General features: G+C 40.9%; 2 protein-coding genes across 2 annotated transcripts in view; one reads left to right on the top strand and one right to left on the bottom strand.

The window, feature by feature from the left end:
* The window catches only part of ASB3 (ankyrin repeat and SOCS box containing 3), a 116,442-nt gene that overhangs the window by 6,539 nt on the left and 83,705 nt on the right, over positions 1-26,198 (top strand). The gene's annotated exons all lie outside the window — the stretch shown is intronic.
* On the bottom strand, positions 5,711-25,004 carry CHAC2 (ChaC glutathione specific gamma-glutamylcyclotransferase 2). The gene is made up of 3 exons (XM_006122105.5): positions 24,602-25,004; positions 13,738-13,773; positions 5,711-8,639 (listed from the first exon to the last, which is right to left on the bottom strand). Exons 1-3 carry the CDS (start codon positions 24,863-24,865, stop codon positions 8,256-8,258), a joined length of 684 nt encoding a protein of 227 aa, XP_006122167.4. The 5' UTR covers positions 24,866-25,004; the 3' UTR covers positions 5,711-8,255.

Raw genomic sequence — 26,198 nt, 5'->3', positions numbered from 1 at the left:
CTATATGCTTATAATAGGAGAAAATACAGGGAGTAAAAATGAGAATATGGGAAGAGTTGAGAAAAGGATACATGGGCACTGAAGTTTTTGTAAATACTCTTTCTCCTCCCTCCCCATAGCTGATGAACTACTACTGCTTTCCAGACATTTTTCATTTTTGCCCTTAAATTAAATTTGATCTTCCCAGTTGCAGGAATTGGCTCTTGCAGAATGCCCTTAGCCTAAATGACGAGTGAAGATCTAGTTTTCTATGTGTGTTTAAAAAAAAAAAATTCCAAGGGCTACTTTGATTGCTCTTTCATTATATATGTTCAGGGATTCTTCCTCTTCTTTCCACATAGCTCTGGTTCTTGGTCCCCATCTCTTCTCCCTCCAATTTTTTTTTTTTGGGGGGGGGGGGGGGGGGGAGGCAGGTGTGTTAACTTCACCTGCAAACACAAATTCATCTCTGCACAGAAATAGTAGTTGTACCAATCTATCTGTTCCAGACTTGTCAGCTTCTGTCCAAGCTAAAGTCTCAGCCTGGCCCTCTATCTCTTGGACGTTGTTAGCTCATGATCAATGTAGCTCTTAATCTCCCACCCTCACCTCCCCACAAGCCCTTCCTGAACTCCACCAGCCTGCCTGTCACTCATGCTTGCAACTTGGGAGACATCTTCAACCAGGATATCTCTGTGGGTCCTCCTACCCAGCTGATATACAAGTCTTACGGATTCTTTTTGCATTGCATCTCTAAGATACAACCTTATTTTGTCCTCCATTCAACTAAAATTCTTGTCTGGGTTCTCACCATCTTGCATCTCAATTACAGCTATCTATTTTTCTTTGGCATTGACAAATGCAGTCTTGCCCTCTTCACATCCATTCAGAACGCTTTGGCAAAGATCATTTTCCTAGCCTGTCACTTTGACTAAGTCAGCTCTCTTTTTGCATCCCTTTATCAGTTCGTTCTTCTCTGTTGCACCAAACTATACAATTTGGCTTCTCTTTTTAGGTGCTTCACAGCCTACCTAGTCTCTCTCATTCAGTAATAAGAACTTGACTCCTGCCTCCAGTTGCCCATGATGACATCCTCCATTGCCCGCTTGTTAAATTTTCAAACAAGCATCTTTATGTTTTCTCATGTACTACACCTTGCATGAGAGGAACACCTTACAAACATTTGCCAAACCTCTTGATTTTTCTCCTTCACTCCTCCCCTTCTCCCTTAAACTTTGCCATGATTCTTACAAAAAACTTGACAATGCTTAGGCCACTGGTGTTTTGAGAACATCAGCTATCATATGATCAGTATTATCTCACTGTTTCCTAGCATCTATTTCCTCTTTGTGGCAGGTGCTGCTTTTTTTTATTCTGCATTTGCATAGTGGCTTCAAGCACAGTAGGGTCATGGTCTGAGATGTGGTTCCTAGGTCAGCATTGGGCACCCTAGACCAGTGAGTGGGCTGCCTTCCTTCATTTCAATGGACTACAAGATCCTAAGATGATCTCCTGGGATAGATTTTAGTTTTGCTAAGTGCGCTTGTGTACTTAGAATTTGCAGAGTGTGCCGATTGATCTGTGGGGGTATGTCTACACTACCACCCTAGTTCAAACTAGGGTGGTAATGTAGGCAACCGGAGTTGCAAATGAAGCCTGGGATTTGAATTTCCCGGGCTTCATTTGCATAAAGCCGGGCGCCGCCATTTTTAAATGTCCGCGCCGCGTGGCTACACGCGGCACGGAGTCTGCACTAGCGGACATTTAAAAATGGTGGCACCCGGCTTTATGCAAATGAAGCCCGGGAAATTCAAATCCCGGGCTTCATTTGCAACTCCAGTTGCCTACACTACCACCCTAGTTTGAACTAGGGTGGTAGTGTAGACATACCCTAGCAGTGCTTTAATTAGATGCAGGTTGGGCCTGCTGTAGATGGGGGGCTGCTCCGACTGGGCTGGAGTGTTCCCTCCTTTCCTACCCCCTGCACATCCTGGCCTGGCCCAGATAGCTGTGGATGAGGGCTGCTCTGTCTGGGGCCCGTGGAGCTGAAGCAGCATCCCTCCCTGTGATGGGCAGGTGTTTGCTCCAGCCCCAACCACTTAATCATTAACATCCCTACTGCAATCAGCATTGCATCTCACTTCAAGTGTCATTGCTTTGTATGCGTGTCACTTTAGTAATATCAGTATGAAAAAAATGACACTGATGGAAAACAGCAGAATCTGGCAATCTTTACCATTGCTCAGGCACAACAAAATGTCTTGTATGCTGCGTATAGAACGCTGAAGCACCACAGGTGGCCTGAGACTGGAGGATGCCCACAACTGTCCAAGGTTTTATGATTATACAGCTAATGACAATGGTTAATGTAAATAATTCCTACTACATTTGGGAGGGGGTTGTACTCCTGTATTGTAGGCTGTGTGATCAAGTAAATGGAAGATCCTAAAGCTAAATCAATGTGTGTGACATCCTCCCCCCACTGCCCTAGGTCGCTTCCTCCCCCCTTCTCACCAGACTCCTTGCCCTCCTGGGGTTCCTTCAAGGAATTTGCAGTCCTCAATGCCCATCCCCCCTGTAGGCTCCATCCCCTGTCTTTCTCCTCTGTGCTTCTTTTCTGCTCCGCATCCCTTTGGTTCCTTCTCTCTCTCTCCTCTGCCTCCTCCTCTGACCCCATGTGTCCTTATTTACCTCTGGGTCCTCTGCCTCAACTCAGTCCCCCAGCCTGCTGCCTGAGGAAGCCCACTCTCTCCCTGCTGGGGAAGCATTTGGTCGCCCGGCAACCATGCCCCAGCTGGCCCCTTGTGTGTCCGCGCTGGTGCAACTCTCCTGCCACCTTACCTCCTGCTGCAGCTGAGCCGTGCTCCTGGAGTTCCGCAGCCCCGGCCACACTGCGCGACCTGCCGGCGGCTGCTTTCTGCTTCCCTGCTACTCTTCAAGACCCAGGAGAGAGGGATCGCAAGTGAAAAACTGAATCTAGCTGCAACCCCCCGCTTGGGGTCGTGACCCACAGTTTGAGAAACACTGTCCTAATGACTTCACTATCTCTTCAGTTAGGGTATGTCTACATTGCTTTCGTCTTTCAAGAGAGGAATGCAAAGCAGATACCTTTAGTTGCTCACTTATTTTGTATGTCTACACCGAATTCCTGTTTCGAGAGGGGAATGAAAATGCAGCCGAGCGAAATTGAAAATGAAGCACGGATTTGAATTTCCCGTGCTTCATTTGCATAATTGCGTCCGGCTGCTATTTCGAAATGCCCTATTTCGAGATAAAACATGCCATATAGATGCGGTTATTTTGAAAGAACCCCCTTTTTTTGAAATAACGCTTCTTAAAAAATGAGGTTTAATGGTTATTTCGAAAGAAGGGGTTTCTTTCAAAATAACTGCATCTACATGGCATTTTTAAATTTCGAAATAGGGTATTTCGAAATAGCAGCCAGATGCGATTATGCAAATGAAGCATGAGAAATTCAAATCCGCACTTCATTTGCAGTTTCGCTCGGCTGCATTTGCATTCCTCTCTCGAAACAGAATTCAGTGTAGACATACCTTTAGTTGCTCACTTGCTTTGTTTCTTGTTCATCTCCTGGAAATGTGAGGCAGAGAAGAAGTTGAAAGACGAAAGCAAGAAAATGAATTAGTTATTAGGGAAGTACAAAGAATCTCATAACTTCAGATCTTCCCTGCTTTTTCATATTTTCTCATAACAAGCAGACAAATTGCTATAGTTTACTTGTAAAAGTTTCTGGTTTACATTAGATACCAACAAAGGTAGATGTGAGGTACCTCTCTGTTAAGAGTTAATAAGGGTATGAAAAAAATATTATATTGCAGTTTCAAGTTAAAGATTTAGATTGCATAGTCATGTTGTTGCTGTAATTATACATTTTAATAACTGTCTTTAACAAGATCACTAAAAATGTTCCCCTGGATGTAAAGAATTTCAGGAATAGAAAAGGCTCACTTCTTTATAACAGTGGTAGAAATGTAGCCGTGTTAGTCTGGTGCAGCTTTATCAACACATTATCAATAAACTACAGCCTATACTGGAACAGGATACTGAAGTCCAAGACGCTCTGGGAGACAGACCCATAGTCTCCTATAGACAACCACCTAACTTCAAGATGATTCTTACCAACAACCTCAGGACATACCACACTAATACCAACCCTGGTACCTTCCTTGAAACAAACCCCGTTGCCAGCTTTGTCCACGTATTCACTCTGCTGATACCATTATTGGACCCAACCAAGTGAGTTATAAGATCAAGAACACATATTCCTGCGCATCCAGAAATATAATTTATGCAGTCATGTGCCGAAAGTGTCCATCTGCTATGTACATTGGACAAACGTCTCTCACACTTCGCCAAAGGATCAATGCCCACAAAACAGATACCAGACAGGATCACAAAGAAAAAACAGTTTCTTGCCATTTCAACCAGAAAGGACATTGTCTCAATGACTTGATTACCTGCATCCTGCTTCAAAGACCTTTTAAGACTTCACTTCGAAGAGAATCCTCTGAACTGTCATTCATACTTAAATTCGACACTTTACACTCAAATTTGAATAAAGATGCTAATTATCTTACCCATTACAAAGATAGCTTCCCCAATTATCACCTCTAATATCACTAGCTCACAGACATTTACCTCCCCCTCCTCCATCCCCCTTCTGTTCTGAAATTTGATTTGTCCTTTTCATGTGTTCATTTTTTTTATTTGTATCCTTTGGTATATATGGTTGAGACAATTTTCTTCCACTATTTGATCTGAGGAAGTGGGTGTGGTCCACGAAAGCTCATCACCTATTAAACCATCTTGTTAGTCTTTAAAGTGCTACACAGTCCTGTTTTTTGTTTGTAACAGGCTGCCTTCTAGCTTTACTTCAGTTTGCAGCACAAATAAAGATGAGTTCTGTTATCAGTACTGTTCTTATGCTTATTTGAATTTTTACAAAAATCATTTGTATAGCACCTTTTATTTTAGGCGTCCTCCATACAACACTAGGAGAATGCATGTCTTGACCTACTATAAATCCAGCTCCTCTTACTAGAGGACCACATCAGATAAGATGTACTTCACAAACTGCACAATATTTGTTTAAGCACTTTCGCGGGCATGAATGGTTTAGGTGACCATTTTGGGATTTGAACATGTGATGCCAGAAATTAAAAATCTAACACTTAGACCTTTATACTCTCTCTCCATATTTTTGGAAAGAAGTTTAGAGGTAGATTAGTGGTTGGGTTTTTTCTTTTCGGTAAATATATTTAGGATAGGATTAGAATCTCTAATTTCATCTCACAGATTAGGCACAATACTAACTAAAAGGAAGAAAATAACAAGCATCTAATGTATAGAAGATGTACATAGAATGGCTTGTGGTCTGACCTGATGGCATATTCAGGTCCAAGTACTACACCTGATTTTGAGAGGCACAAAGAAGATACTCTTAACACTAAATTTGTTTTTTTGACTCCCATACAGAAAGGGAAAAGTGTTTTAACTAACTGAGATGTGGACACATCAGACTATTTTCTATGAATATAATAACATCTAGCTCTTACATAACCCTTTCTCTGGAAAGCTCTCAAAATGCATCACAAAAGGAAGTAAATATCCTAACTAAGGCATTTATTATCCTAATCAGGTATTTTGAAAATGTCCCTCTTGGTTCATTCTATTCTAAAATACCTAGATAAAGTTTCTGAAAATCGTCAACACCATTAAATACACGATGCATTTTATTGTACTGAAGTTATATGCACAAAATGGAATGTATTATTACAGGTATTATTGCAACTGTTATGAATCTGGAAAAGAGATTGAACCAACAGTATTTTGGATATGAATAGAATTACCAAACTTAGAGCCATACAGGATCCCAATGCCCCGGCACTAGTGTTTAAATAAGCATATTATCATTGATGCAATTAGGGAATTATTGAACTGATAAAGGGGTTTATACACTTCCCCTTCAATCTCTTGACAAACAAAAATAAGCCTTTGACTGAAGTGAGAAAAACTAATGAAAATACATAATTTTACAACTCCATCTGATGTACACTTTACATTTTACAACTGTGTATTCAAAGCCCAGATATATGCAGAACGAGAAATGCTGGCCTTTTTGGAAAACAAAAATTGCTCTGCAGTGTTTACATACTCTTTAAAGAGTGCTATATGTAACATTTCTATGAAACCGAAGTATCCAATTAACACTTTGCAGTTATTCTTCACGTCAATGGGAATAACATCTTTAAAGGATCTTGATACATTGATGTAGGCAAATATTTTCAAAAACTTTGATGCCTAAAGTCCTATACCTACATCTTCCTACACCAGAAGTGACTAGATTTTTCAGAGGCTCCCGTTGGAGTTAGCAGAGATTTATGTTCTCATCACTTTTTAACATTTGGTCACTTATTTAGTTTGCTAAAATTAGCTACTGAAGTCTGAATATTCTGACCCTGTATCCTACTGTTTAGCTGTATTTACTGGGACTGATTCTTCCTTGCATCAGTGTAACATAGTGGAAAATAAAGACTTTTGAAGCCAATAGGATCCATTTCTCATAAGCTAGCAAATAACTTAAGCATTAATATGAGAATAGGTCCTCAATATGAGGCAAATACCCTGTTTATCTGATTTAGACTGGTCCACCAAGTTTGATATCTTTTATACTCCTAATACAGTGGACTTCAAGCATTAACCTCTACTTTTGTTATGTCACTAGTAGCTTCTGAAAGTTTAACAGGTAAACTTTTTTTCCTAGATCCACAGTCCTTTGATAGGTGTTAGAAATATGGTGACTGAAATGACAATCCTGATCTTAAATCCAAAATCTTTGATGTATTACACAAAATACATTTGAAACAGTTTATTTCAGCCTACTTATGGAGGTGCCTGACTTAAAAATGTCATTTTGTAAAATTCAATTGAAAATGTGTTTGCTATAATTATACTTTGTCACCTATAGAAATCAGTCATTTTGGTGACTTAATTTTTGGTCAGCTACAAATATAAAACTGAAAGGAAAAGACTACCTGTGTACACAAACATAATAATGGAAAAAGATTTGATGGAAAAATAAGACAGGTTTTTGTGTGATGACTGAATATACACACATACACTTGCTGTAGGATGTGGTACTACATACATTTGAATGAGGACATTTTATATATTTAAAATACAAAAATATGCTTTGTTAAAGGCTTAAAGAAAATAACTTAAACTCTGAGAAGCAAGAAAATTTATAGTTGGGACGGAAACTCCTTATGCCCTTGTATTGCAATAGTTAGGCCTGTTGGGCTTAATTCGGCTCTCAAAAGTTTGCAAAATACCCTTTTTGTTTCCCCAGTGGGATTTATGTTGGCATATGAAGACAAACAGTGATTTTAAAAATGGGAGTTTCGGAACATTCTTGCTATATTGTGGATTCAAGTCATATCCTCGGTTACTTTAACAGTTTGTTTACTTTTGTTTACAGTAATTTTAAAATAGAAGAAATGAGGCACTGATATGGTATGGCTTATTTGTGTCAATGTACCATATTTTGTTTATAGGGGTTTGACACCATTAATAAGCTAATGCATCAAGGGAAAGAGTAACTTTTTATAGTATAACTGTTTGCCCATTGTGTCTAATGACTAACTGATCTACTAAAGGTAAAACTATTGATTCAATGGAATAACTTAGTTTTAATGGAGTTGAACCTTTTATACAATAAATGTTTTGCCATGTACTGTGAATGTACAGTAGCTGCTTAAAACATTTATCTTTTAGCTGATTAAGAACCCAATCCTGCAGTCTTGACTCAGAGAAAACCACCACTTCAGTCATGGGAATTTTGTCTGAGTGCAGAATTTTGTCCTAAAGGTAGTTTAAAGACAACTATTTTTAGAACAACTTAAACCTGAAGTCACAGGAAAAAAAAACTTCCCTCAAACAAAAATAAAGAAATAAAGGGCCAAAGTTGACTTTCTTCAAATTTTGAAAAAAGAAAAAATATGTTCTTTGGCTCAAACCTTGTATACCAAATTCAAACCTGAAACACTGCTGCCCTCCATTATTACAAACTCCTGAAAATATGGTTTTACAATGAAATCTTCTAATGACCCTTAACTACATTGTCTTGAATGCAACATTAAAATAAATAAGATAGTGTAGTACAGATAAACATGCCTCCAAATCATATACCCGTTGTACAATGAAACCATTATTCTGAAGATGAAAGGAGAAGCTTATTTGAAACTATGAAATGATTTTTATAAGCAATTGAGGTTTTGATTTCTTTCCAAGAGTTCCTTTACTAGTTTCTCTAGAGAGAAGAGATGCTCATCGACATCTTCTGGTACGAGGTTCCGGATGGAATTGGCAAGTTCAAACAAATATTCTGTATTTCTTCCACTAGGACCAACTGCATTAAAAATCTGTTCAGCAATGTCTTCTAGAGGTGCTGGACCAAGGTAGTTAGGATTATCACAAGTTCCAATATATAGTAATACATTAAATGGTTTTATTGAGGGATCTTTTGGATAAAAAATGACAGTTGTAGTCCTGTAGCCTCCTTTCTCTCTGAAGTCGAGGTATGCTTTTACTTCAACTTCTTGTCCTGCAGGCAATCTGTAAGCAACACCCCATACACAACCCTGTGAAGAACATAACCAGAAAGATGTAAATCCAAACACTGCAAGAACACTAGCACACTTAATTTAAAACCTATTTTGTGGTTAGACCATTTTCTACAAATAGTATGCCTTCCTTCTTTATTTAGGAAAAAGCTGAAATCAAAATTCTTGTTTAAGGACTTTCAGTTGAAGTTAATTATGCCAAATTCTTTGAGAACCCTAATCCAGTTGTTACATCTAAATTTAGAGCACTAACTACACAGGTTTATTTCTGTTAAATGTTTGCTAGTGTCAGCAGAGGGAGTACAAAATTAATTCTCAGTCTCACAAAAATAGATAAATTCCTTGGATGGAGTGGTAGATTTAAAGTAATTTTTATCATTCTATTTAGGTAAGTTGAACTTCTTTTCTAAAACCTTGAATATTGCTTTATTCTGATACAAATCCTTTAAAATATATTTATTTTAATGAATATGTACCACGGTATATAGAATTCAAAGCAAGAAGGCTATCTTAAACTTTAGGCTTTCTTTTCTCAGAACTAAATCCTGTATACCAGAGCACTCTACAACACCATTTGCAGAAATGGCATTAAAACATCTCTAAGAATCTGGATGTTTAACTGTTCCACAGAGCTGGATAGGAATTTTCTGAATAAATGTTTTAATTGGAAAATGCTGATTCATTAAAACCAAAACTTCTAATGGAAATATATGTCTCTCCCCCCGCCCCCACCTTTTATGAAGATGGCTTAGGTCCAGGATGCAGCCAACAGTTTCATGCTTAGGGTGCTCACTAGGAATACTTATTAGCTAGAATGAGTAGGAATGGTGTCCCTAGCCTCTGTCTGTGAGGGGCTGGTAATGGATAACAGGAGAGGGATCACTTGATGGTTACCTGTTCTATTCACTCCCTCTGGGGCATCTGACATTGGCCACTGTTGGAGGACAGGATACTGGGCTAGATGTATTTTTGGTCTGACCAAGTCTGGCTGTTCTTGTGTTTTTATGGGGGGGACTCAAGTTTAAGACTCTGGCTTGAATCGGACTGAGTAGGGATTTGAATTTGGGTCTCTCTCATTCCAAGTGACCGTCCTAACATCTTGGGCATTTGGGGTAGTCTCGCTTTTTGTCTCCCTCTCATTTTGGAGTTTTGGATACAGAGGAGCATTGGTTCAGATGTCTAAAGGAAGGGATAATTGGACAGGTTTTTTCTATTTTAAAATAATTTTCAATGAGCTACAAAGGGAGAGAGTTAAAGCCGTTCTCCAAAACAACTAGTAGTCCTGTGGCTCCTTACAGACTAACAAAAATAAATATATATAGTACCATGAGCTTTTGTGTGCAAAACCTACTTTCTCAGATGAGCAGAATCTCATCTGAGGAAATGGGTTTTGCACCATGAAAGCTGATGTAAGGTGTCACGGAACTGCTCATTGTCTGTAACTTTAAAAACAAGCCGGGCTACCTCCTGAGACTTTAAAGCATGGAGTTTGTAAAACATTTTCAAATTAAAGTTACCTCTCTACTTCTCATTGTTTTGTTTCACAGTCATTTGTGCTGAGTTTAGAATTAAACAAATCAACTGTTGAAGTAATTGATAGTCTCACTACAGTGAGACTAGTCTCAAAATAACTTAGGGTTGTATATAAATCAAGATTTTAAAAAAAAAAATCTAGTGATTTGCTTTGGGACTCCTGCAATCACAAATAAGTTAAACAATACCAATATAGCAAAAACAAACATAACAATTCTTTGCTTATATGAGAGTGTCTGTAACATAATGGTATCCAACAGTACTGTAGTGTTTAAAAAAAAAAAAAAAACTTACCAGAAAGGTACAGAAAGTCATTGATGGACACGTACTACATTGTACTTGTTTTGTCAGCTACAAAAACAGTTGAAGCTTATTTTTACTGTTACATTTACCTCTATTCATTGCTACCGTTTCAGAGAAATGTCAGCGGTACAAGTATTTTCTTTTGTTTGAATAATTGAAGATTCACTGTACTTTTAATGTTATTTCAGGCACAAGCCCTGTTTAGACCAGCTCTCTCCAAGTTGCTCAAGCCCCAGCACATTATGTATGCTGGCTACACATCAATTTCACCCTAGACCAACTGTGACAACTAGTTTTAACACATATGACCTAAAAAACAAAAGCTACCTCAGCTCTTTACAAGGAGTTTATTTAATTGAGCTCCCTTCCTCTTCTCACATCACTGCTCAATAGTTTAGTGTCCTCCATGTCCCTAATTCAGTTGTATTTGAGAATTCCCATCCTCCTACTCTAAAATAAATGGAAATCTAGGATTTTTCAGGGAAGTTATTAATGGACTATTGCTTCTCCTTCCTCTTTTAGCATTGCTCTTGCTCAAACATTTCCTCCATGACTGACTGACTTAACAGTCAAGTAGGTAAGAATCTGCCTACCATCTCCATCCTTCCCAGCGTAGTGGAAAATGTTCAATTGAGCCCAGGAACCATGTTTTTCTGGCAGCAGTGCTAAAGCAAAAACCTGTATTATTATATTAGAGGGAAATCCCTTTTGAAAAAGGAGCAGCCTTTGGGTTTACATATCTTGGAAGGCTCATGAAGCTGTAATGTAATCAAGCAGGGGCAGAGTGAAGGAGACAGGAAGCCAGTCAGTATCTTCTGGGACAGGATCCACAGGGAAAGGCTTGGACTGTGGTACAAAAGGCTACACAGGGATGTGATCCCGTCTTCCCCTCCCCCCTTCTTCTTTTCTCTCTCTGAGAAAGGGGAATCATTGGACATTGGGAAGGGAGCTGGGAAGTCCCTACCGACTATATGAATAATTGAGTCTGACTGGCCTGCCTTCCACTGGGAGGGAAGCAGATGGCTGTGACCTAGCCAGGGTTCCCTTTAAGCTGCGTGCTTGCGTTTGCGCAGAAAAAATCTCCCCCCTCCCTTCCTCCTATGCGCAGCCATGTGGCGGGCGGCAGGAGGCTGCTGCGGTGGCGAGGGTCAGAGGACCTGTAAGCCATGTGGGAGCTCAGCTGGGAGAGTAGCGAAGCAGGTACCAGGGTCGTACCAGAAGGGGAGACAGAGGGGCCAAGGACAGCGGGGACCTGGCACAGAAGATGGCTGGGTGGGGGGCAAAGGCACCAGCTGGGTGGGAGGTACTGGATGCAGGTAAATTCTGGGGTTTGGAGGGAAAGGTGCAGGTTTGCTCAGAGACATGTACACAATGGGGAGGGAAACAGGCGATATGTGGGGCTAGGGCTGTGGGCCCTAGGCCTAGGTACTGGCTGTTTGTGTTTGGGGGCAGACACGTGGCCCTGGTACATATACTGGTGGCATATGGCGGGTGTGTCAGATTGCAAGACTAGGCACAACTACAGGGTGTGGGGGAAGGTGTAGATAGTTAGCCAGGCATATACAGGCACCAGCTGGCTGTGTGTGATCCTGATGGGGGCATAGGCAGTGGGGCACACACAGTGTGTATTGGAGGCAGGGATCAGCAAGCTGGGTGTTTTTCAGGGTGAGTGCAGGGTTATGCACCTTGTTAATTATCTGTTGTGTTAGCATTTTTTCTTACATAACTGTGTGTGTGTGTGTGTGTGTGTGTGTGTGTGTGTGTAATTTTGTTAGTAACTAGTGCGTGCCTCAGTGGCACACGTCCAAAAAGCACACACACTGTCAATATTGGTGCACAAGACAAAACTCACTCTGCTTGTGGATGGAAAATCTTAGAGTTAAAGCTCTTGGACTTCAGCCTCGAGCATATTGGCCCCGGTGACTACTCGAGCATTTGCCTGGAGCCAAAGGAAGTCCAAGCCAGCCCTAGCCACCCCATTATAATGGGGCTGCAACCCACTTTGGGGGTCCAACCCACAGTTTGAGAACCAGTCATCTTGTACTGAGGCTGTACATTTGTCCTTTTTTGCCATGGTTCCATATGTTTTATTCTGCAAATATTTCAATGGGACTTTTCACAGAGTAAGCATACCTATCCGGAGTAAGGCTAGCAGAATCAGGTTTGTAACCATTTCCAAAACGGAGCATTTGTTTAAGCTCACAATATGCAGCAGCTTATTTTTTTAATCAAAGAGTTTAAGTAAAATTTACTATTACTTATTTTTGACATATGTCCCCAGGTTATATTTTAGGGAGGCAAGCATACTGGCTGTTCCATCAGAACAGTCTCAAACTGGTAATACAAGTTGGACCTCCCTGTTTGTGAACCCTCGGGACCCGACTGGTCCCAGATGAGGGATTTTTCCCGACCACGGGAGGTCATTTCAGGCCCCCTGCTGCTGGACTCCCCTGCAGGATCCCACACAAGGCTTCCTGACTCCCCTTGCAGACCAACTGAACTGTGTGCTGAATCCTGCCCTTCCCCACATCGCAGCCCAGATGAGCTGTGTGCCAGCTCCTGGTTCCTCCTGCCCACAGACTAGCTGAGTCATGTGCCGGCTCCTGGGCCCCCACACCCCTGCAGCGCATCGGGACTCTGATCCTGGAACATCCATGGTCATGCCAGACCACGGATGTTGCTGGACCAAAGAATCCCGGATTTTAGAGGTGTAACCTAAAGTTTCTAAGTTATATACATTTTACAGCAGGAAAACCATTTAAACAAAAGTTTAAACTATGACTATTCAGGAAGATGCTTAAAACTGTCTTCTATAATCTTGAAGCCAAAGCCCCTCTAGTTGCTTATAGACTAAATAAATTAGATCAATTGAAAGCCATTATTTGCACAATTTTGTAGAAAAGATCCAGATTCTAAGAACATATAGCGAAGAAAGAAAAATAATCCGTTATCTACACGAAGATTAAAAAATGCAGATTCCTAGTAGGAATGTTAAAATTAGTGTAATTTCTAACCATTTAATCGCTGAAAAGCCAGCTCCCTGCACGTACCTGCTCCCAGATGCCGCCTCTGATACAGAGGTAACAGTGCGGTGCGGCAGTTGGCTCCCCAGGAGCCACGTGTAATCGTTGGTGTATTTGATAAGTTCATGCTCATCGGTTACCCATTTAAACAGCTACACTGTTACATCCCTAATTCATAGTGCCCTGAACAATTCCCAAATGCAGAACATTCTGTATACTTGGAATAAATATTACGTACAAAAAAAGAAGTACTATACCTCAGGATCCTCAACAAGAGTCACAACTCTTCCAGGCTAAAAGGAAAAGAAATATTGCTAGTTCAGTGAAAAGCTTTTTTTTTTTTTGTCAAATCATTAGCAAAAGTAAACAGTAAAAAATATATGTATATTTAAAAAGTGGAGCAAGAATCATAAAGAAGAGTCTCATTGAAGTATCTATCCCTTTAAAGGATTTGGGCTCTGGTGTGTGTGTGTGTGTGTGTGTGTGTGTGTGTGTGTGTGTGTGTGTGTGTGTTTGGATAATATTTGGGTATGTGGTGAAATGATCTGTATTATAAATCAGTATGAGAGCTAGTTGGTGGTAAATAAAACTTTAGCCTCTAAGTTGTTGTGGTAGGAACACAGAAATAAAGCTAAGGTTGGGGTATAGGAACAATTCTGAGTTCCTTAGTTAAAGTCCAACAGACTCATCCCTTTCTTCCTCCTAATTTTGACTTTTTTGGGGGGAACTTTCATGTTACTCCTTTGCAGTATTCATTAGTCACATCTACTTCTGCTTCACACCATTACTTTCAGATATTTGAATCTTCTGGGGTAATCTCCTAGTCTAAATGATGGACTTTCTTTCTTCTCTCATCTTTAAGTATATCTTCTAATAGTCCACTTCTTCCATGATGACTGAGAACCACAAAATCTCTTCTTCAGATCCTCATTCCAAGTGTTTAATACTCAAATTTGTGTTGATTCTTCAGTTTGGTAGCAGTAAATGCTCTGTATCCAAACAACAGATGCTAGACTTTTCAGGGATCATTTATGATCATTTTCTATTATTGTTTGTCTAATAGATTAGGTTTTCCATTACTTCTGAAATTCTAGGGATCAAGAACTTTCATTAGGAGTGCCACCAAACTATTAATTCAGGAACATGGAATGATAGCTGATTTCAGTGGTATGTAATGAGAGCTCTACTAAGGTAAAGGCTATTAGACCAGCATACATTTTGAATTTTTTGTCAATATTTTAGAATGAGTGGGCACCCCATACATTGGAGGTGGGGAAACCTATCTGCCCCCCTCCATGTGTCAGTGGAGGTATTTAGATATTTTTATTTTCACTGTTTAAATATGTTATTTCTCTTGAGTTGTGCGTATGTGTGTCTTCCTTTCCTTCTCATTCTTTTCATGAAATTATACTTGTGTACAGGGTCTGTATGAGAGCTTATATTTCTGTGTCATACTTGTCCTCAAGCTGAATTCGGTTTTGTGCATTTTCTACATGGCTATTCAGTCTGAGAACGCTGACCTATGTAGTATTGTGTTTAATCTGTTAATATTGAGGAAGTGGTAGAAGACTATTATATAAAAATTAAAAACAAGTGTAATTCAAAATCTGTATATTTTGTGTATCTTCAAAAGCTGAGAAGATTTTTAAAACTTTACTGCTTCCATATTTTTTCAACTCCCTATTCTTGAGATCTGGTTATAAATGTCTCTGTAGGAAATACAATAGCTAATAAATAGCTAAACTTACTGTATGTTTTATTTTAAAGTTTTACTCACCTCAGGTGAGTAAAAGATGGACTTTGAGACACATAGCTGTGACCAAATATCAGACTCTGGACATTCTACTATTTTCAGTCTAGTGTTTTTGTATTTTCCTGTGGTCAGTCTATAATAGTTTTATATTAATGTGCTCAGTAGTGTGTAAGGGCCAAATTCTGTCACTTGCTCTGTGGAGTGCCTCGGGTCTCTTGTAGAAATCACAAGGATGTCTCAAGGTATAAAGCACTATTTAACATGAGTAAGATTGGAAGACTCTATACCATTGGGTAAATCAGAAATTGCTAGACAAAGTATATAAGCAGACAGACTAAGGCTTCACTTCCTAGTGATAGAAATGTAGCCGTGTTAGTCTGGGGTAGTTGAAGCAAAATGCAGGACAATGTAGCACTTTAAAGACTAACAAGATGGTTTATTAGATGATGAGCTTTCGTGGGCCAGACCCACTTCCTCAGATCAAATAGTGGAAGAAAGTAGTCACAACCATATATACCAAAGGATACAATTAAAAAAATGAACAAATATGAAAAGGACAAATCACATTGCAGAACAGAAGGGGGATGCGGGGGGGGGGGGGGGAGGAGGAGGAGGAAGGAAGGTAAGTGTCTGGGAATTGATGATATTAAAGGTAGGGAGAGTGGGATGTTTGTGAGTTAATGGTATTACAGGTGATAGGTCCTTTGGTATATATGGTTGTGACTACTTTCTTCCACTATTTGATCTGAGGAAGTGGGTCTGGCCCACGAAAGCTCATCATCTAATAAACCATCTTGTTAGTCTTTAAAGTGCTACATTGTCCTGCATTTTGCTTCACTTCCTAGTGGAATAGAATAAAATTGGTTTGTGCGATGGGCATTCTACTAGTTCCTTTCCAAGTTTGATATTGATAGCTATTGCATACTTTCATACAGACAGATGTTTAACTACTCTTTTAGTGTTGCATTAAACACATACAGGGGGCCTACTAATGTTTTTAAAAACATTTAGTAACAATGCATATGAACATTGTTCTATGCCATTTCTCACGTATAGGGTTGCCAGATGGTTTAACAAAAAATACTGATCCCCCCCCCCCCAAAAAAAAAAACCAAAAAACAAAACAAAAAAAACCCACACCAGGGAAAAATTCTGTCAAGGGGGGGGGGGGGGTTGGAAAGGAGTGGGGACACACACACCAAAGTTAAGCAAAAGTTGCACCACTCCCTCCAGTTTGGGGCCACACACTAACCCCCAATGTACCCACCCCTCCCTCTGAGCCAGTCCCCCCCATCCCAATGGACTCACCCTTCCCCCAGACCCAGGCCCCGCTAGTGCTCCCCCATCCCAATGCACTCACCCCTGCCTCAGAGCCAGGCCCCCTGCAGCATCCCCCCATCCCAGTGCACTCCCCCCACCCCCTAAGCCAGGCATCCCCAGTGCATGAAGCGCCCCATCCCAATCAAATCCGCTCCCTTCCCCTCCCCTCACCCTTCCCAACAGAGCCAGGCACCGGAGGAACGGAACAGCTGGGTAAGTTAATCTTACTTTTAAAGTGGCTGCTTTTGCCACCTAGCCTGGCTGCCTCAGCTCACAGTGTGTAGAGGGAAGCATCACGTGGCCAGCTCAGAGGTCTCTACTGGTCACGTGGGCCAGAGCAGCATGCATGCCGCTCCCACCCCAGCCTGGCGCCCCCTTACTGTAGCACCTGGCAAGTGCCCCCTCTTGCTCCACTTTGCTACGCCTCTGCTGTGCTCCTCACTCCCTTGCCCTTGCCATACTCGGCAGTGGAAAATTGTCCCCGCCGGATTTCTGTCCAAGGGAAACAGGAAATACAGGAGATTTCATTTGTCCGGTATTTTCTGTTTTTTTTTAAAGTGAACGGAGCTGCAAATACCGGACTGTCCGGGTGAATACTGGACACTTGACGACCGTACTCATGTAGTAATGAATACGACTTTTTTATCCTCTGAGGGATTATTCATATGTCTATCTAACAATAATTCTGTAAGTTTTTTGCTTTATTTATGTGTATTTTTAAAAAATGGGTTCTCTTATGTAACGTTATTAATAATTGGTGGATTAAATTTATTTTGGATGGGAAATTCACTGTATCTAGTTTGTATTTTTCATTTTCTTTCCAATCGCTTATTTTTCTTTCTTTTTGGATACCTGAGCAATTACATATTTCAGTGCCTCAGGTTCTGCATATGTTTCTTTGTGGATCTATCAAAGTCAGACACACTAGAAAAAGAGAGAGAGGTTCCAGTTTGCTATTTTATGTAGTAGTACTTTGAGTATGTGTTAGTTTATTATGCTTTAGTACAGCAGCATCAATAGAAACAGGCGCTAAAATGCATGGCTATTCATCTTGATGCATACTCTTCAGGAAGTAAAGTTATGTCAGAGGAATGAGTTTATCTAAAGGAGGTGCAGCTTGTTTCAATTGTTATATAAAGTGCCTGTCTTACATAGATACTCATGACTGACTGCTTTAAATATTTACTTATGGTCGCTATATTGATGTATTTTGCCACTGGTATGGAGTACGACTTCAGGAAGATACAGGAATCTCCCAGGTCATCTTGATGGTTGCAATAGGGTATAGTTTAGAGATGGCCTCTCATAACCTTATTCTAAACCAGTCATAGCTTTAATGGTCTCTTCACTTCTGAAGTTCTAGTCCAGAGGCACTAGTCCATATGCTTGAGCCCACTTCACTCCAGGTGTACAGCCATGTTCTACACAAGCCGGAGTTTCCAAGTGAATTTGAAGGGTAAAATCTCATGCATAGCAGCCTGGAAGTGACAAGAGGCATGGATGACATCAGCGAGGTCTGTAGTAAAGTGGCCAGTTATCCACTCACGATTGGAAAGGTGTTAAGACAGGGAGAAAAAAAGTTGGGCTGGGGTGGGGGGTGGGGGGGGGGGTTCGTAGGTTATAGATTTGTTGTCATAAGTCAATGTCTCTTCACCTTGACTGGTCCCTTTAAATGCGTTAGCTACTTATGCTGAGCAATCTGTCCCAGCTTGTATTGAACAGAGACACTCTTGAGTACATTTCCCAGACCTGAAAAGGAGCTTATACTGAGCTCCCCTTTCCAACAGAAGTTGGTCCAGTAAGAGATACATGAGAGACAGTATAGGTGAGGCAGTATCCTGGATCTACAAGGTTACAACAAAAATGCATATAAGAAATTATCACACTTTAGGAATTTCTCCAAATCCACTTTTTCTAAAACTCTCTTCTATGTTAACAGCATGGTAGCAGTTAGGGGAAAACATTAACAGCTTAAACTGATTCTTTAAGAAGAACATAAGTGTGTGTAGTTAATTAGAAGGAAAAAAAAATTCCAGATACCAGACCCATGCCTGACTTGCTCGGCCTGTTTTTAAAGCTCAACCGTCATTTTGTTTTTCTCTCATCATTGAAAGAACCCTACAATAGGGAGAACGGTCACTATATAAATGACTATATAGACTAAACACAAGCTGACAAGATGTCAAATGCACACAGTATAACTACTAAACTGAGGAAAAATATACTCCGATCTTTTAGTTGTAGTCATAGATGTGACTTTTTAAATAGTGAAGCATTGGCAAAATGTGATGTTGGTGTCTAAATTTTCACTATTAAATATATATTTTATAGAAGACTCAGTGAATGCAAAACCACCCTTTTTGAAACATAAATGAGGACTCTGGCCTCCAGTACTTCCAAAAAAACTATGTGAAATCTTGTTGACAAATGAGGTTTTGTCTAACCAGAGTCTCTTAAAGGTTTGGGGCATGTCTCTCTTATGAAGTGTAATGGTCTCAAACCATTCTTCATGCTTTACTCTTTAAATGGTTTAAAAAAAGTCAAGTTTGCTAAAAGTAATGATAAACCATATCCTTTCTTGTTTGTTACAAACCATTACAAGTAAATATTAAGTGGCTGGCAAAATGGGCTAAAAGAGCCAAAACAAGAGCAAAGATGCAGCTGAAACACCATGAAATTTACAGGGAAGATGAAAAGTAAAAGATGATACAGAGTGGGAGAGCAGATGCCAAAGGAAGGAGTTTAACAAAAAATGGTTATGGAGAGGGATTGGACAGTGTGAGAGCAAATGATCACGTCTGATAACTTTTAAATTAAAATATAAGATGACTGATTCTCTTCATCCCACATGTCAACTATGAGGTCAGATCCTGGGTGGGTTTTTTTTTTTTTTTGTATTTTGTACAGTAGAGGAAGCTGGAGCATTTACCTTAGGTCTTAATTTTGCTACAATTTTCAGTTACATGTAGGAAAACTTCCAAAAGATGGACCCTTGGATGTTCCTAGATGGGAATCCTACCCCCAAACTACCAAGTTTCTACCTTCCAGATATAAAATTGATTGACTAGTCCCAATCAGGCAAAACTCAGTAAGTGCTCTCACCGCTACCGGAATTTTACCAAAGCCACCATAGAGCCCTGAAAATCCACTGATATCTGCTTTATATTGCTGGGTATCCACATTTGCAGATGTGAATACAGATATCCATGGCTCATTTTTGCAGATGAATACAAATTTTTATCTTCATGAAAGGCTCTAACAATTGTTCTGCACAATATACATCTCTAGAATCTTTTTGTTTATAATAAAAAGTCAAATATTCCCATTTGATCAGTGGGAAAGATGCATTTGTCTGTAGGCATTGATGCTTACTCTCCTACACTTTAGTTGGGTTACTGAATTCTCATGTCACATGCTTTGGAAACATGAACACCATTCAGTCCATTAAGAAAGTCTGCCAGGTAATCACATTCTCTGGAACATTATAGTTTTACAGATAAGAAAACTGAGGCACAAAGACAACAGCAAGTCTGTGGAAGAGCTAGTAGAACTCTTGACTCCCAAGTTTGCACTTTAACCTAGCCAATATTTATTGTTAAACATGCTAGTATAATTTATTGAAGACCTACAGAAAGGCATGGAATAAGAAATTTATTTCATGTTCCACAGCAGGTTAGGAAGTAACCTTTGCTTTTTCAAACTGTATAATTCTTACATCTTCACTAGAGCTGCTCTCTCTCTGTCTCCTGTTTTAGCTTGGAGATGTCTATGGTGTGTAAATGAAGTGACTGCTTGGGAGTAAAAAATCTTCCAAGAACAAATGAAAAGAATTTAATTAAAATTGGCATTTACAGTTTTTCTTTCACAAAGTAGGGAAACATATTTGGTTCATTTTCATAAATCAAGCCCAGTGTGGTGATTATCAGTTAAGTATTTCTGATGACTAAATCATTAGCCACATATGCAGCTGTAAATAACATAGCTCTGCCCCATCAATGTCATTCCCCTAATTTGCTAGATGTTTCTGTAACCTATTGTTTCCTTAGCATTTGTTGAGCCATTTAGAATTATATAAGGGGGATAGCTCTTGTAAACTGAGAGCGATGCAGGATTTCAAAATGCAGTAAAACTATATTATGCTTTTTTCTGTTGCTTGAAAAATATAGGTGTCCACAGGAAATTGGAAAGGATGCTTACAACTGGACATTTTTTAATGTTGTTATCCTGTGGTTTGGGGTTTTCTTCTTTTTAAACATGAGATGGAAAAAAAGGATAATCTCTGCTCTTTAAAAGTTGTAGTGTATGGAAAAAACTAAAAGTCCACATAAAGTAGTTTGCTCAGATCTCTGCTTTGCTTTGGCTCCCTATTTGTAAATTCATACTTCCCCCTTAAGATTAAACAAAAATTAAATTTATTTTCTTCTGTCTACTTTGTTAGATACATATTCTTATTTGGGATAGGTTTCAACTACTAAAATTAACTATTTTTGGTTATTCTTGCTGCCATTACCATCTTACTCTTGCATTGCTTAAAAGATGTCCTACATTGTGAAAATCTACAATTTAGCTACAAAAATTGACTTGAGGAGTCTCTGAACTATAATGAGCAGTTAGCACCTAATACACTGTTGGCATCATGCTGAAATGGTCACTTCCTAATACTCATAAAAGGAAACTAGAATAATGTGAAGCAGAAGGCATGACTTACTCTTAGGATGTATTTAGTTGTGTGTACAAGGTAGACGTATTTTCTTAAATTTTGAAAAAATGCTGAAAGGATCAGTAAAATTAATAACAGATTCCACTAGGCACTCCCATTTTAAGTGATCACTTAAAGTATTTCCTTATCCCCACGTTTGTATAGTACCTAACACAATGGAATCTCATATTTCTCCGGGATCTTTGGATGATAACTTTTATTGGCCCCTATGTTGGCTTAAGGTAAATTTAATTTAAGAAACAGATCAAAATCAAATGCATTTGTCCCAATATTGATATCATCATCCTTGTCTTCTCCTTTTCCCCTCCTTCATTTTGTTCTTGTTGCATTTTGTCCCTATTTATACCCAGTTTCTGCTGCTGTACCCAAAGTCAGTGAAGCTCCACAAGGACTTCCCTGTGCCTATTTGTACTGAGGCATTTGCAGATAGAGATCTTGGACTATAAGTTCCATGGGGCAGGAATTGTTTAAAGAGTATATTCAGTACCCAGGGTGGTGAAGCCTTGGTCTTAACTGGGGCCTCCAGGCACTAAGACTATGATATAAAAGTATAAGAAATACACTACATTTTGGTGAGTTTCATAGAACAAGAGAACTCCAAGGGACCTCAAGAGATGATCAAGTCCAATCCCCTGCCCTCACAGCAGTATCAAGCACCATCTAGAATGATCATCCCTGATAGTTGTCTGTCCAACCTGCTCTTAAATATCTCCCGTAATGGAGATTCCACAACTACCCTCGGCAATTTATTCTAGTGTTTAACCACACTGGCAGTTGAGAAGTTTTTTCTAAAGTCCAACTTAAACCTCCCTTGTTGCAATTAAGCCCACGGCTTCTTGTCCTATCATCAGACACCAAGGAGAACAATTTTTCTCCCTTTTCCTTGTAACACCCTTTTGAAAAGGTTAAACATTTTATGGTTTGTTAAAACCATATAGAATCTAGGTTCCTTCAGGGAATATCGAGTGTGCTGCCTGCATAAATGGCAGTGGTGATGGTAATGAGATGTTTTTTACATGTGATGACCCAGTGAAATTGAATCCACGTATAACAGGGAAATATTAATTTTGTAGCTTTGCCTGCTTATTGCAGAGGCTCTTTCCATATTGGGAAACCCTTCAGCTATCCTGAAACTACTGGGATACAGAAATGGATCAAAGAAAAGTCAATTTACTTATTTCATGCCAAATGGGAATTCATATTAGTAAACAGTATTTTGGATCAGTAATTTCATTAGTAATTGCATCATTGCTTGAGGTGAGAAATGGACTTCTGTTGAAAGCAGCAGAATGGATTGTTTGGGAGGCTACAAAACTAACATTACAAGATTTGATGCTTGGTCTACTCTACAGTTTATGTTGATAAAACTAATCCATGCTCCTGAACAACACAGTTACACTAATCTAATCATCCAGAGTAGATGGCACTGTATGATGGGAGGGGCTTCTATCAACATAGCTATCACTCTTGGAGAGGTAAGCGCTCACATTGGCATAGGTAGCGTCTTCAATAAGTGCTACGTTGGTGCAGCTATGCCAGTGCAGTGCTGTAAGTATAAACAAGCCTTAAGTATTGTACTGAAAATACATTTTCTAGTTTTGGGCCTTTGAATATGCTAAGTTCTTTGGAAGTCACGTGTCCATCTCCAAAGTCCTGACATAGCTGGCATGGCTTTGAGATTTCTGAGGTATAACTTGTTACTGTAGCACAACATTTCTCAAATATAAAACAAAAACCAGTAATTTAAATAGTCAAAAGCAGTTTAAATATTCAAATCATTAGAAGTACAATGTTATGATCTTCTGCATGACTAGGCAATTATTCACCCAAATAAAGGAATACTTTGCTTCTTTGAACTATGCCATAGGAGTGAACCCCCTTTGTTTCAAAAGTTTAGTTTTTTATTTCAAGAAGACTAAAATGTAGAGATTGTGCATTTATTACACTGCTCTGACACCTTCCTTCTTTAAAGTGGTACTGCTAATTTTTTTAAAAAATTAAGCAATTAAAAAAAAACAAGTTTCAACAGAGCATTATTTTAATATATTCTAAAATCTTTAAAAAAAATCCTTTTAAAAACCGTTTCAATTTTGGGTTTGGATTATATAAGGATATTTTTAACAGAGTTGAAACGGAGGGCCCAAATATATAAACACCTGAATGATTCCATAAGAAGTCCCATGTAAGTCAAAAGTACGTAAGTAACTACTCATTTGTAAATGCTGGCAATATTGAATTTTAAGACCTATCTTGCAAGCTGTTTCAGCTCTCTTCCCTCCCAATGCCAACCCTCACAGTGTTCATTATTTTGCTCTGCATAGGGTTTCCCCAGGCAGATAAGCTTTTGTTAGATTGGGGCCTTAATGACTATAGGGGGAAAGGGTGACACTAACAGCACAGAATGCTGACAAATGCACAAAATAAACTAGGGGTGGGGGAGAATAATAGCCATTTTTGTTCTGTTAGTGTGAAACAAAAAGCTGTTACTTATAACAAATAGTAGGTATAAAATATTCAGTCCAATGTGATTTTTTTCCAGTTGATGGTGCAAAAGATTATCCAGTAACTGCTCATGATAATGATGTAGGAAGGTAAAAGAGGTGGTGCTTTATACAGAGCTAGAGGTAGATGACGATAGTTATATATGTGAAACTGGTATTAAATATGATGCAGTTGAAAGGCAGAGGAGGTAAAGGGTATTTACTTGTAGAGAGTATCTTAAAACTATTAAGTTTTTGGGGACCTGTGTTAGGAGAGTGGAGTTTGATTGTGTTTACTGTCTAAATGGGATCTGTTTGTCCATGAGAGAATGGGAGAACTGTGGAAGTATCCTTTGGTGCAGAGGACTGTTTGTGTGAGGAAGAGGTGTGTGCCGGGGTGTAAGGACCCGCATTTGTTTGTGTTGGGGGTAGGTGGGGCTGTCTGCAGGAATTGCGTGTGGGAAGTCCGGGATCCATTCTAGTGGGGGGAGAATGCCTGAACTGAGAGGAGGGCAAGTGTATAGATGCCCAACCCTCACATGGAAGGGAACTGAAGAGCGGCACGTACCTGTATGGGGGGGGAGGGAGATGGAGGGGCTGAGCGGTGGGCTCTGGGTTACTTGCTGTATAAACGGAGTGGGGGTGAGCTCAGTGCTCCCCGCTTTGGGTGAGATGTTGGGTGGCATATCGCCTTCCCCCCTCGCCCAGTGGATTAACTATGGCCCGGGGAGGAGGAAGAGCAGCTGCCACCGACATTTCCCCTCTCCTGCCCCCTGGGGGCGGCTGATGGGTGCTTCCCTCCCCAATCGGGGCACCGGCAGGACTCGCTCTCTGCTGCTAGCGCTCACCTTGCCCGGCACCCCGCGGTGGTCTGTGCTGCCCTGCCAGAACCTCCGGCTGTAGCCCGTGATGTACCCGACCATCTTTTCCTCGTAGGGGAAATCCACCTTCCAGATGAGGGAGCCGTAGCCAAACACCCACATGGTTCTCGCCCTGCCCGCGTCCCGCCGGCCGGCAGCCGCCCCTGCCGGTCTCTGCTGCGCTTTCCCCGGAATAAGGGCAGAGCGGCCCCGGATTGCTGCGTGGCACGGCGCCGCCTGGCAAAGCACCATGGGGCTTGTAGTGCACGGGGCCCCTGGGCGCCTCTCCCGCCCGGTGTCCCGGCCCTGCCCCCGCCCGGCGGAAACTGCGGGCAGAGGCCAGGCCAGGCCACCGCATCCCGGCGGGGGCTGCGCTTTAATGCAGCCCCCTGCGCCCCTCTGGGTAGCGAGGCCGCCCCGCCCCTGCGCTCCTTTGGCGGGGTTGGCGAGGCCGGTGGAACGACGAAAACTGAAACCCTGATTTTTTGCGCCTCATTGCATTTTCCGCCATGCATGCATGAAATTCTGGGCTACGGCTCAGGACTTGCTACCTGGTACAGTACAGGGGTTGCTAATTCTGAGGGACGGGGTTCCGTTGTCCAAAACTCTCACAGTTTGCTCCCTCCTTGCTAATGGCCACAGCTGCTGTTTGTGTTTTGCCTTTTGGCTCTAACAGTAGACAGGATGGGGTCTTGTGGTCCAGGGGTTGTAAATTACAAGGGATGTGGTTCCCTGGTCGAAAACACTCACCATTCACTCCTTGTACCACATCTTCCCCCACCCACTACAGTTTGAGGCCGGGCTTCTCCATGCACTAACCTGCAGGTGGAGATGGAGGAGGGTTGGGCTTGGAGCAGAGAGGCAGGGAGGAGGCTCCAGCTACCGGTGGCAGGCGGAGTAGGAGCACATGAGCTGAGGGATGACAGGGGGAGCAGAATGGGATTAAATTGGCGCCTCCCTAGCATGGTGCCCAGGGGCAACTGATCCCTCTAGGCCCCTTGCTACGCCACTGCCTCCCCCCCGCAGATCTATCATCTTATGCATGTGCAAGATCTGTGAGAGCCATCCCATGCATCTGCAGTTAGTGTCTGTGGCGCCTGTTTCTGGGTGGTGTCTCAATGCTGCCACATTCACCTCCAAAGAAGGGGCTTCCCAAAGCAGGCTCTTGCTGCTGACCCCCAAGGCGTCCACAGGTTCAGTCTTCTTTCAATGGGCCCACTTCCCAGGGCTCATTGATCTTGGATCTGGCTTCCATCTCCTCTCCAACCTTTGCAACTGCCCAGAGGTGCTCACCTTCCACCTTATCCATTCCCAACTCATTCACCCCACAGGGACAGTCTCTGCTTCACTTGTCCTAGGGACTATTCCACCAAGACATAATACAAAGTTTCCATGTAAAAGGACTCAATACAAAGCTAAAAACTTCAATGAGAGAATGATTAATACAGAGACATGTCTACATCTGCTGAAGGGAGACACCTCTGCCTGCCTCCAGCCCTCTCCCTTGGGTTGTGTCCAGACTCAGGGTTTTTTCCGAAAAAAGTAGCCTTTTTTCGAAAAAACTTCACCTGCGTCTAGACTGCAG

Source organism: Pelodiscus sinensis, chromosome 3 (assembly GCF_052426305.1).
Source record: "Pelodiscus sinensis isolate ZL-2025 chromosome 3, ASM5242630v1, whole genome shotgun sequence".
NCBI classification, from domain to species: Eukaryota; Metazoa; Chordata; order Testudines; family Trionychidae; genus Pelodiscus; species Pelodiscus sinensis.
Note: the sequence above shows the minus strand (reverse complement) of the source record. Positions and strands in the feature narration are given on the sequence as shown.